Source organism: Hirundo rustica, chromosome 11, assembly GCF_015227805.2.
Source record: "Hirundo rustica isolate bHirRus1 chromosome 11, bHirRus1.pri.v3, whole genome shotgun sequence".
Lineage (NCBI taxonomy): Eukaryota > Metazoa > Chordata > Aves > Passeriformes > Hirundinidae > Hirundo > Hirundo rustica.
The window spans coordinates 17,963,413-17,977,185 of record NC_053460.1 but is presented as its reverse complement, the minus strand read 5'-3'; the positions used below and the strand labels follow the sequence as shown (position 1 = coordinate 17,977,185).

Sequence of the window (13,773 nt, the reverse complement as noted above, 5' to 3'; positions counted from 1 at the left end):
GAGGCTGCACCTCAAGTGCTGTGTCCAGTTCTGGCCCCTCAGTTTAGGAAGGACATTGAGTGCTGTGTCCAGTTCTGGCCCCTCAGTTCAGGATGGACATTGAGTGCTGTGTCCAGTTCTGGCCCCTCAGTTTAGGATGGACATTGAGTGCTGTGTCCAGTTCTGGCCCCTCAGTTTAAGATGGACACTGAGTGCTGTGTCCAGTTCTGGCCCCTCAGTTTAGGAAGGACATTGAGACCCTTGAGCACAATCAGAAGAGGCAACAAGGCCAGTGAGGGGCTTGGAACGCAAGCCCTGTGAGGAACGACTGAGGGATCTGGGGTTGTTTAGCCTGGAGAAAAGGAGACTCAGGGGTGACCTTATCACTCTCTACAACTCCCTGAAAGGAGATTGTAGTCAAATGTCTAGTACAAATTCTGTGAAAACAATCCAGGGTTTTGGACTTAGAAGTGTGAATAGTAAATCTCTGAGAACAGAATTTGCCCTCCAGTTCATCATTAGACACCTTTTCCTTCACTGCAAGTGTAATTAATCTTTAAATTGTACACACACTGAGAAAAAGAATTTAGATTACAAGTTCATTGATTCTGAATCTCTATTTGATAATAATTTTTTTAGTCATGAGGTTTTAGTAAAAACAGACACAAACTTTGTATTGAAGGTATCTACCATCTAGCATCTCCTACTGTAACTGCCCTCATTTTCATGCAAGTTTACTAATTCGGCCTTAATTTTTTTCCTGCCATCTTGCTACCTTTGCATTTAGAGAATAAAATTGTCATTGATGAAGAGGAAGCAATAAAAATTTATTCCTAATACTTCCTGATCACTGGGGAGCTGTGTATTTCAGAACTATGTGTACTCATTGCACAACATCCTGTTTGTATAACCAGTTGCTCATGCCAGCACATTTGAAGGAGACAATGTTCCTATCGCCAGTGTTCCTTTGCCATGTTCCTATCAACATTAATCTGGACTTAGGGAAAAGTGCTTTGTGTCTGAAATCAGGAGACCATGGATTGATTTAAGTCTTGCTGCATACGTGGCTTTTCTGTTCAGAGTATTCATTCTGCTTTGTTAAACTTTAGATTTTTCCAGTATGGGACCCTTGAAAATTCATGGAGCATTGCTGGTTTTTTAAATGAAGCCACTTAGGAAACGGCTTCCATTTTTTTGTCAGTCCTAAAGATGGACTATTTTTTTCCCCAAATCCTTTAATTATCAGGGCAGGAATTCACCCATATTTTTGTCCTGAGTTACCAATTGGAAAATACAAGGGCGCAGGTAAGGCAGCATATAATATTGCAATACCTGTTTTCCCTTCATTCCCTTCATTCATATGTTCAAAATCTTTCACACTTTGTGATGTTAGCTGATGTATACAAAGAATCTCTGAATTATTCTGGTATATGTCACTGTTTTGTATCCTAGATAGCTTATTTCCCAGAGTTAACCACGTTGTGTAGAAAACAGAAAGTATAACCAAAATTGAAAGGAAATGCATTCATCTTACTGGTTAGGAAACATTCGATTCTGTTTCACGCTCATAAGTTGATCTGTATGCAGAGAGAGAAATGTTCTCAAATATTTGCTGGCTTTTGTCTGAAACCGTTTTGGTTTTCTCACACTTCTCCACTCAGCTGTGAACTCAGAGGATGACTTGCACACTGCACAAAAGTGCTGCCATAAATCAGGGAAGAGATCAATGTCCCCAGGCAGGTTGCTTCTGTGTCTCAGGCATTCTGAGCCTGCTGAATAGAACCTGTCTTGCCATGACTGCAACAAAATCATCTGTTTCCAAGATCTCTGTCACAAACCCAGGAGCCGAGGTCCTCCTAGGAGACTAGCCAGAATGACAGCATGGTGTCGACCCTGCTGTCCTAGGTGACCCAAAAAAATCCTGTATGCATATTTCCTCCATGTCATCAGTCAGCTGCAGTCTGCTTTACTGTCTCTTTATGGCCTGGGGCTGGAAGGAGACAGCAGAACCTGCGTGTTTTACCCTGGTTCAGGGAAAGGAGGGGGTGCCTGGGTCCCTTTAAAAACAAGGACCGGACAGGTGGAGTTCTCTTTTGTTCTCTCCGGGCTCCCGAGGGGGTTCTCCTCGGGCAGGTCTGTTTGACAGCCCAGGGAGCTGCATGTGGGGGTTCCCTGGGAGCTGCTTTGGCAATAGCCCTGCCTTTGCCAGGAGGGATTGCAGTGCTCCCTGCCGCAGCTCCAGCAGGGAGGAACTGGAACTGCCTTCTGTGCGGAAAAATTCACATTAGTTACTAGCTGCCGAAGTGATGTGAGGTTAAAGCCTCAAATTTATCACAACACCAAGCTAAAACGTCATGTTTCCTACAGCAAAATTTTGTATAATTACAGTTCCTGACAGGAATGGAATTGGGTGTGTGTGTTTGGATTATTGGTAGGGGGTTTTTTTGTTTGTTTAGCTTTCTTTGGTTTTAAACAACCCTTCAGTTGTATATTGAAAACTAGAGAAATTGGATTTGGTTGCTGCCAAAATGCCATTTCTGAAATAAGAGATTGCACACAATGGCAGATCACTAAATCTGTGTAATTTTAATGGATTTTTTTTTCCCAAACCACATCTGAGATCTACTTGTGTCTCCTTGAGGCAGAAGAAACTTCATTTATCGGGTTTAATAAGAATCTTTCCTAGCAGAGTTTGAGGAAGAAGAGCAGACTAGAAAATCTCTGCCAGAAGCAGTGGAATTACAAGTAAACATTTAGCATTAGCACATTGTAGTACCTTTTAAAAGTTTGTTAAGTCTTTTGAACTTCTTAGGATGATTCTGAAATGTAACAAAAGCAAATACTTTCTGGAAGTTGCTGTGGTGCTTATGAGGCCAGTATTTGAGTTACTCATCTCTCTTACTATTGTAGCAGCGCTCTTTTTCATAAAATTCATAAGACTAAGTTACTTGCTGTGTTGCTCAGAAAATGGATTTTGCTTTGCCCTATCCTTCCTCAGCTGGAAGGATTTTCCTATCCATGGAAAATCCCACTTTCCTTAGAAGTTTCCAGCCTTCCTGGTTTATAGATATTTTAAAAACTTTACAAGTTCAGCCTACAGCTTCAAAAAAATGGGGGAAGATTGAAGTAAACTCAAGGCTTCTCCTGTATTTATGCAAGTTCTGTACTGTATGAGAATAGAATACTTCATTATACCCCTCTTTTGGATAGAAAAAGGTAAGATAAAAGTAGATTATAGATACATAGGTTAAAAAAATAGAATAAAATAAAAATACATTAAAGACTAGAATAATGTAAGAGTAAGGAAATACCTGTATAAAGTGATTTCTCTAGTAAGCTATTAATTTTAATGATAATTCCAATTTTAAATTTGTTGCACGATATTGCATTAGTTTGCAAAGTGTTTCCTGCTCATGGTGTTCATGAGTAAAGCAAGGCTTAAGTAACAGATATTTCAATTTCCTTGTCTTGTGTTGGTTTGATCTTAAGTCTCAAAAGTTCTGTTTAATGCTAGATTATTTTTTGTCAAAGGTCATGTACTGACAGTTCTCTCATACCTTTGGACATACAGTTCTGAAGAATCTCCAGTATAAATACTTTCCCTTTTTGATTGCTTTCCCAACTATTTACTGTTCATCTCTGTGCCAATATCAATATGCAAATAAGGAAGCTTATTTACTCTAGCACATAATACTACAAATTAACTTTTTCTCAGACAATTAACATTGACATTTTTGGCTTTGAATTAAAAAGTTTCTACAGTTTGCTCACGTCTTTTTCACTGAGAATAGAGGAAGTATTTTATTTCCTATTAGAAGCACAATACTGTCTGACAAGACTTTCACTAAACCTTCTGAATAAATAGGCAGCCCCTTTTCTGCTGTCACAGTCCAGTTGTACTGGGAAGGTTACAGGTACAAGCACTGTTACCATCTACTACTAAAAAGGAATTTCCTCCCCCAAACCCCTTATATGATTTTTTTACACAGCCCTGAGGGTAATTGTCAGTGATCTTAATTAAAGTATTTCAGAAGATTTTAGGTACCGTGGGAGAAAATCGGCAGTGTTCAGTAGCACACAGTAAAAATTCCATCAGTCCTCACATAACAGGGCTATTCTGTGAGGATCAGATTTACGACACTTTTTATAGAGAAGTGGGACAGTTTTCTTCAGATAATCTTTTGGAAGGTACAATACTAATTTTACTGCTAAAGGATGGAAGAAAAACAACACAATTGACAGAAGATAGCTTTGTTCAACAAAACTATTCAACAAAGCTGTTCAACGAATGATGAGGTCATTACATATATCATACCCAGCGGCCTATGTTTGTAGAAATAATGTTTTGTTGGCTCTTTATTCAGAATCCTCCAACTTTCAGCTAGTGATTAAATACACAAGGTGTAACAGAACTACAGTAATGAAGAGGATCCCTTCCTGAAACAACTTCAGATGGGAGTTAATTTTGTCCTCTTCAGTACCAGCACTACATCCATGATCGTTCCTCATCCTGCCTCCTATGTACAGGGGATGCCATGACCTGTACCTTATTCAGCTCTAGAGGAAAATATTTTGACTTCCAGCTATGTGTTAACATCCTCATCCTGAAAACTGTCATCTCCACTGGTCTGTTTGCTGCTACCTGCTTCACTTCAGAGAACATTAATAGGTTATCTTGAACAATTCAAAGGTAGTAGCCTGCTGTGAAGGCTCTGTAAGTGCCAGCAGCTGCCTCTGTCAGTGTGTCCCAGCCTGCCCAGGCTGCATTTTACGCAGACTTAATTATAATCCAGCCATAGAGGCAAGATCAGAACAATGTATCCCTCATATCTAGCTTCAGACTACAATCATATGGCCATAAGAAAAAGGTGCATTTTTGCCCTCTGATTTTGCTCCCATTCTCCACATGGGACTGAGCTTCAGCTGGCAAAGGTAGAGCAGGAATGCAGAGCCAACAGAGGCAGCTGTGGGGAATGGAGGAGCCAGAAGCATCTCAGGCAGAGTGCAGCTTAAAACACAAACCTTGGCTTAAAACGCAGACCACCCTATAGCTGGATGCTCAGTGACCACGTGATGGAAAACAAGGTTTCACCAATGCTACAGTTCACCAGCCTTCTCCGTGATAAAACTGAGAGAGGAAGTTTTCTCTTGTTCTTTGAAATAATTACGGGCTTCTGACCTACAGAAGGCATTTCAGGTCCCACACCTGGGCTGGACCTGGTAAGTGCTGGAGCTTTTACTGACAGAGGGGGAGGTTCAGCTGTTTCCCTGTACTCTGCACTTCCTCTAGGCTGGCTCTGACCTGGCTTCTGTTCAGAAGGAACTTGTTTACTTTTAGCCTTCCATAACATTACTCTGCATTTTGAAGACTTCCCTGGGAATCTAAAAAGTTGAGTGATGTTACTGGTTAACTTGCAGGCTTCTTATTCTTCTATTAGAACTGTCAGGGAAAAGTTTGGATAAAAACCCTATGTAAGTCAGCCTTAAATATTGAATTAATAATATCCTAGGTAAGTATTATCTATTACTATTCTGTTACCTCTAGAAAATTAAACTTCACAATGACACGTTTTGCAAGAGCTGAAAAGGAAACACTTTGTGGAAAGGATTATATAGCCTTATATACAGCACATCTAAAAATGCCTTTTTTAAAATTCCTCCAAAAGGCAAACTCAGGTTTTCCTCCACTGATTCAGATGAAGATAAAACCTTAGTGATTAGCGCCTGAGATAAACCTTTATCTTAGCAAGACATAAATAACGGTATTTTCAAAGCTTCACTAAATTTAGTTTACAGTTTTGTTAAAGGAGATGTTTCCATCCCAAAACTCTGCTCTGTAGCCTGTAGGAAACATCACAATCTGCAGACAAAAATTAACAGTTTTAGCATTCTATTTGTAATCATGAGAAAGTAAGTTAATATTTGATTTCGTTATTGTCAAGAGCAGCAGCATCTAGAAATGTGTAACAATAAACAAACCAGTTTTCAGTTTCTTGTGTGGTTATGCAATTTAATGGGGATGTTACTTCAGAAAGCAAAGTTACTTTGTACAAAAATAATTTCTTATTTTTGGGATGAGACCAGTCATTAGTTATTATTTTGTTCTTATAGCCATTAATCACAAAATCACTTGTGCTTCAGTGAACAAGTGGACTGTTATGTGAGGCAGCAAGCAAAGCTATTCTTTTCTTCCTCTTAATACTAAGATTAAACAACTAACAAAACAGAAACACTTTTTCATGGTATGTACTGATAAGTATGACTGTTCAGCAAGTGGTAAGCAACATGCTATAAAATGCAGCTTTGTATCTTGGAAAACAAACCTTTTTTGCAGATAATTGTGTTCACTATAAAACAAACATACACTATGGTATTCATTGTACACACTAGTTTCATATGCAGAACAAAATGAAATGTAATACCTTCAAAATAACAAATAGGTTAAAAATATCCTGTAATCCAACCTACCTGACATAACTGAGCAAGGCAGCATTGGTGTAAAAATTCAACTGAAAATCAGTATCTCTCTTTTCTTTGGTAATGACTTGTCCTTATTTCTCTTGGAATCCCACTCTTTCCTATTAACTTTAACCCTTACAGGTATATATAAAGAAAGCATCTGGGAAGCTTGGAGATATCAGTCTCAAGATGATTGAGCAGGAGAAAGAATTTGAAAGGAAAACTGCTCAGTATGAGCAAGAAAAGAAGTACCTGCAGCGTCTGCTGCAAGACAAACAGGAAACCCTCAGTGAAATGCTGGAGCAAAAGAGGTGAGTGAGGCACAGCCAGGAGAATCCAAGCAGGTCTGACAGGTAAAGGGACAAGGAAAACACCTGCACACAGCCACCAGCACAGTCTCCTGTGCTATGTTCTCAGTTGCTTTCCTCACTCATTTTACCTCTGAAAATCTTGAAACCCTACTCATGATTCCCAGCTCCCAGAAAGATCTTTTGAAGGAGGAATTTATTCTGTAATGGCTACTGCTGTTCTTAAGACTAACTAAGGATATCGATCTGAGAAGGATTTCAATCTGAGCGCATCTTTGATAATTTGAAATCTACATCAAGATATATGTTAATTTATTTTAATAGCACCTTCTGCTAAAGGCTGAGCACTTTCCAGTCACACCCCTCAACAGTTTTCAGAGTAGTAGGAAATGAAGGGAATCTGATGAATACACCAAAGATCTGTTTTCTTTTGAATCTGTCTTACTGATCTATTCGTAAGTGACTTAGATTGGTTATGTACAAAATAAAGAGAAGAGAATTTAACAGATTTATAGAAGATTATGACTGCAGCATTGAAATATCCTTTAAATAGAGTCCTTTAAAGGTATTTTTCCCCTCTGATAGTGGAAAGCTTCATAGCACATTCATATTATCAGTATAAAAGAAAAACTGTTTACAACTGAAGAAAAGCAATAAGCAGTCATTTCTCAAGTCGTCACTTATTGTGAAATAATAGACTTAAATACATTTTAATGGACAATAGACAAACAGGGCTTGGTATCATCTACATTTTTTCAGCATAGTCCCTCTCAGTTACTTTATACAGTTCAATTAAACAGGTGTAAGTAGCAGAGTGGTACAATGAACATTGCATTAATCTCTGAAATTTGCATAAAAAACCTGATTGAACTGATCCACATTTCTCTGGAAATAGTAATTTAGGATTTTTAACTAATTAAATTACTTTCATATCTCTAGGCTCATGCATATGCAATTAAATAAAGAGGGGTTTTTTTTCAACATGGGATAAAGCATGGTTTGAAGTCCCATAATATGGATCATTCAAAATGATATGTAAACTAATTAATTAATTACACTTTCCTTATAGTATACTAAATCACTTTTACTTTTTCAGTCTGCTTAATTTTCTTTGTTTCCCGGATGTTTGGGGACATCCTTCACCTTAGGAAGTTAAGATGCTTCCTCATTTTTTCTTCAGTAAACACAATTAATATTTGCAGCTACCTTTTAAGAAACAAGATCTACACCTGGAACTACACCATTGCAGTCCATTTAACTGTATGATTGGGGGTTAATTGTCCAATTACAGCTTCAGATTGTGAGGTCCCATCCTTCTTGTTCCTCCCTCTAGCCCACCGTTTTTTGTGCCTTTGGGCCTGAAAGTTGTCCCTGGTGTCCAGCAGGAAAAGGATTTGTTTTGTCTCCCTGTTCTGTGAAGAGAGCTGACTAACATTTAATATGAGGCTCAGAACTACACCTAAGCAGCACAGAATCTGAAAAACATGAAAGCTAAAACTTAAGGCATCAGGAAACTGGGGCAAGTCTGACTTAGCTACCACCATGAAATTCTTTATCATAAAAGCATACTGTACCTATTGTTGCTGCTAAGTTTTCTTGTAAAGCAAAGGAAAAGTCCACTTCAGATCTGGAAAAAGCACTGTTCTTTCAGTGAGACCCTGCACAGGCACAAGCAGCCCCACCTTATTAATCGGAACAGGGGCACAGCACACCTGAGTGGTGGCAGTTCACAGCACATTGCACAGCCCCTGTGTGCCCAGAGGCAGTCCCAGCATGGTCAAAAGTAATGACAAAGAGATGTATTCTTGTGCTGCTTCTCTCATTCTGTTTTTAACAAGTCTACATCCAAACTAGTATGGGCTTTCATCAAACATAAGAGATGACCTGCCTTTGAAGTTTTCTCCCCTCCTGCATTCTTTCACCTCATTACAAAAATCTGGAGTTCCACTTTTTTACCCATTGCCTCCAAGGGATGAAAATTTTTCTACTTGGTTTTCAAAAAGAAACACATATAGTTATAGTTGTACTTTTGATAAATAAAAGCTTTTAAAGATATGCAGATTACCCTTCCTGGAAGGTGCTCTGTAGAGCCTTCTCAGTAATTACAGCTGATAAGTAAAAGCTTTTAAAGATATGCAAATTACCCTTCCAGGAAGCTGCTCTGTAGAACCTTCTTAGTAATTACAGCTTTGCTAGACAATATTGCAAATTCACAGCAACCTTTCACCTAAAGCAACAGTATTTTGTTCTTCAGGTAGCTGATAATGACATCTTTGTTGGTCACTGAATAACCTGGAGAGATATCAATATCACATACCTTTCCTTAAGGAAGAGGTCTGAGATATAAACAAAGTTCGTGATGTGGTCCTAGGGTAAAAAAACAGGTTCATAAATGTTTCCAGTCTTGTTTGACAGGACGCTTAACTTCATGAGTTTTCTAGGTCAGAGTTATATTTCGTAAAGACTTCAGAGGAGCAGTACCTCAAGGTAGTTACAGCAGCTGCTGTGCTTTGGATGCAGAACGTAGGTTTGAAAGTGCAATAAACTGTCTTTGGAAAAGGGTCAGGAGCAGAAAAGCTTTGCAGTTGTGCCTAGGCAAGTGGGAGTTGCTGTCTTACCTGTGAGGTGACATACAAAATTATAACCATAATAAAAACTGTTGATCTTTGTGACAAGGAACATTTAAATAAACTGTTACAGGACAGATGAAAATGAATTCTTGAGCCAGCCCAAATAAGATTCTGAGATTAAGGTTGAATGGATTTAGTTCAATGAGGGCAGATGACTGTATTTTTTTAAGAAGAATCTGCTTTCAGAACCTACTTCTAGTAATTTTTTCATCTTCTGTTATAAATAAGATCGACCAAATTCAAAGTATCAAAATTTAGAATTTTATTTTGAGACAAAATATCAGTCTCGGAAAGCCACAATTTAAAAGGACAGCGCCGAGCCCGGGATCGGTGCCGGGTGAACACGGATAACAAGCTCTGTCAGCCTGGTATCCCCCCCAAGTTCACAATTTCTGGTCTCCGGCTGTCCCTTTTTATACACAAGATCGCGGAGTGAAGTCCGAAATTCTGACGTTATCCTCTCCGAGGCGTCTTCATTAATTATTCAAGTCCTGGTATCGGAGGTCTGAATAGACCGGTAGGGTGGAACAATGCTGTTGATGATCGGGCCCGGGTGTGTCGTGTATATGTTAATTTCAGCGGAGACGAGTAGAGATATCCATCTGAAGTGATTATCTTGGTCTCCGGACTTGTATCTTCTTCTTCCGTGGTTCTTTGTTTCCTTTCAGGGATTCCCGGCAGCAATAGTTTCAAGGCCCCCTCTCTGGTAATTCCAATCATACTTTCCTCGTGTCCCTCCTGTGCTTCCCAAGCCAGGAAATTTCTAATTTTTAGTTTCTACATTTTACCTTTACTTTATGTACATTTGAACACATTTCTAACATTCATACTTTATACAGTTCAACATTTACCTTGTATAATTTGATAACACGAATTAACTTTAGCACATTTATCACAATCCCCCCTCTTCCAAATTCACCAATTTAATTCGTGTTCTGGTTATAGTCTTTTTTCTCTGTCAAGATAAAAAAGCCTCTTAACCATTATTCTGTTAACCTTTCCCCTGTCGTTTTGTTCCAATATGTTCTCTCTATGTTTCCTTCCTGTATCTGGGCTTCAAATTTTTCTAACACCTGAGCCGCAGTACTTCTTTCCTCGGTTAAATTCATAATTTTTGAGGTGGCTTTTCCTTTGGCTAATCCTCCTGAAGCTAATTCCGGATCCATAGGAAGGGCTGCTATTTGCATTCCCTGGACCACAGTGTGAATTAGTCTTATTAAGCAAGGTATTAAACAAGGCAAGAACACTAACCCAGCCACTGAGCACAGGATAAAGAACCCCACCTTCTTCCACCAATCTCCTGTTCCAAATATTTGATCCCACCATGATGCTTTTAGGATCGAATTCCATTTCTGCACTGGGACGTGCGCCACTTTTTTAATTTCTGCAGCCAAATCTCTAATAGTTTCTCCATAGTCATTTATTTCGATACAGCATTCTGAATCATTAAATTTCCCGCACACACCCCCTTCCTCTGCTAGTAAATAGTCCAGAGCTATTCGATTTTGGTATACGAAAGCTCTCATCTGTGAGTGTTGTTTGGCTAACAATTCCAGGGCGTCTGAGGTGTGGTTAGACACTATTTCTACTACAGCCTGTAACCTGATTAGCCGGTTCAATAAGTATACTGGGGTCCTGTAACCCCAACTTCCATCCTGTGCCCAGGTGGCTGGACCATAGTATTCTATGATGCGCTCTGCAGGCCATTCTTCCTCTCCCCATTTCTGATTCCCTCCCACTTGTGGGAGTCCTTTCTTTACCTCTCGCTTTCTCCTGCTGAGGGTTTCATACAAAGGGGCCCCTAGTAAATTGCTACCAGTTCTGGGGAGTGTAAAGAAAGAGGGTCTAATCATACCTAGGGTACAGGACCCTTTCCATTTCCGGGGCAATTCACTGTATGCTCTTTTCCCACAGATCCAATAAATCCCGCTGGGAGCTTTCCATTTAATGTCTATATTTTCCGGTTTGTCCCAAAATTCCACCAGTTCAGTTAAGGAGTAATATGGGTTAGCGTTAGTGAGTTCATGCCAACAGAGTTCAATTTCCTCTATCCAATTACACTTTCCTTGCTTCTCTTTTCCCCAGTACCCATTTGGGGTTTCTGGTTGCCACATTTTGGATCTGTTGTTGGAATTTACAGCCAGAGTGGATAGACAAGGGGTGTATCCCACTACATCACTGTACACATTCCCTTCCCTACTAATACAGATTGTCCCTATTACTCGTTCATCCAGTGTCCACCCTCCTGGCCGGGTTAAAGTGTTTAAGATTTTATTATCCCATTTTAGCAACTGCTCAGGAGTTAAACTCTCACCTTTCCATGGCCATCTTTCGGCGGATTTTAATCCTCCGCAGATCCAACAATTAGTTAGCCCTAACTCGGTAGCAATCTCCTGTACCAAATCCAGGAAAAGATTTTTGCTGGAAGTAGCCAGACTCCAATCATTAGACTGTTTTTCCAATTGATCATATTGTTCACTTAATGTCCTCATTCTTTCCTGCTCCATTCTCTTTTTCTTAGCTGCCAATTCTTGTCGTTTAAATTCCAGGGCTACCTTTTGTATCTTGTTCTCAGGGTCTAACCCTTCCTCGTCCTTGGAAAAGCAAAAAACTTTATCCATTCTTAAACAAACCCTTTCATCGTTCTCCCCCAACATATCGAGTAATATAGGTCCATTCGCTAAAGCAGCTGTTTGCAATTTCTCATTTTGTCCCACCCAATATGTTTTCCCGTTCAAGGCACACATTTTCAGTTTCCTCTTATCATAACATAAAGGGTTAACTTGGAGATATCCCACAAAGGTACTCTCCTTTTTCCCTCCAATCCACACAGTTTTGTTACATTCTTTGCATGTTGTGATCAAAGGAAGACTGCTTACCTCCCTCCTTTTCCTAGCCGTTGCCATCGGGTGATTGGATTTGTTCAATTTAACCCCTTCATTCCACTGACGATTCTCCCCCCTTTTTGGTGTAAACCAGTCTACTCGTACCCTGGATTCCAAAACTCTGTTCCGGGTAAGGTTTGGAGGGACCGTGGGGAGATTAGTTTCCATCCCCATCCCCTCTTGGGGTTCGTGGAGGCCATTCGTGGGGCACATGGCTTGACTCAGGATCACCAGGGTTACCCATAGGCCTATCCCTCTGCTCCACCCTTCGCCCGTTGGGTTGCCACCAGCGGCGGGGTAATCCATCTTCTTGGCAGCAGGGATATTCTTCCGGGTCCCTGCCGGTGCTTCTCTGAGCATATCGCCTCTTGTACTGCTCCCACCTCGTTCTCCTTATTTGATCTCCTCTACAGGGTACTTTCAACGTTCTCCTGCACTCAATTACGAGTGGATCCGCCCTTTTATTCAATCCTCCCCTTAACCCTTTAGTGTAATAGTGGAACCACTCAGGAGAATCCAATTCGAACAATCCCGATTCTGTGGCAACGTATAGGAATAGATTGGTAAGCCTGACCTCCTCCTCGTAACAAGGTACACACAAATTCCAAGGTCTAGCTCCCCGGACACAATGAGTTACCCAAACTTGTTCACAATACCCGCACTTAAAATGAACAAAAGGATAGCAGGGACATCCTGCCTGAGTGCAACTTATCCGATAAGCGCTGGTCATTGGGTGTCTCGGTGAATTCTCAGCTTTAAATCCCCAGGTGCAGAGGTGATTTTCCACTGCGGAGAGCTGCTGTGTTGTTCCACCTTTTTCACTCGGGAGCAATGGGTCCAGCCTTTCTCTGCTGTTCTCACGGCAGTATCTGTTGTGAGGAGGACGAGGAAAGGTCCCTCCCAATGCGATGACAGCGGTGCTTCTTTCCACGCTCTGATCAATACTCGATCACCCGGCTGGATCTTGTGGATAGCAAACCCCAGCGGGGTGCTTTGTGCTATTAACCCACGCTTCCGGAGTTCCTGCAAATTTTTGTTAATCACAACGATATAAGACTGGATCTGACAATCCTCCACCCGGGGATGTCCAACTGGCATTCCATGCTCATAAGGCATTCCGTACAACATCTCGAATGGAGATAATCCCGAACCGGAATGAGGTTGTGTTCTGATGTTTAGGAGGGCTAGAGGGAGGCATTTTATCCAAGTCATCCTAGTTTCTAGCATAAGTTTTGACAATTGTGCCTTCAGAGTTTGATTCATTCTCTCTACTTGACCTGAGCTCTGAGGATGCCATGGGGTATGATATTCCCATCTGATTCCCAGAGCTTCTGCTAAGCTTTTTATGACCTTAGATGTAAAATGGGTTCCCTGATCTGAATCAATGGAATCAGGGATTCCATATCTGGGAATTACTTCCTCCAATAATCTCCGTGCTACTGTTTGAGCTGTAGCCCTAGGGCTAGGGAATGCCTCCACCCAATGTGTTAATTGGTCTACTATCACTAGCAG

General features: G+C 40.5%; 1 protein-coding gene across 1 annotated transcript in view; it reads left to right on the top strand.

Annotated features, from left to right (window-relative positions):
* Positions 1-13,773, top strand: part of CEP89 (centrosomal protein 89) — a 43,464-nt gene that overhangs the window by 19,278 nt on the left and 10,413 nt on the right. Inside the window, exon 18 of the mRNA XM_058422108.1 lies at positions 6,580-6,749. Within this exon, the coding sequence (XP_058278091.1) occupies positions 6,580-6,749 (170 nt within the window). The remainder of the gene's footprint in view (positions 1-6,579; positions 6,750-13,773) is intronic.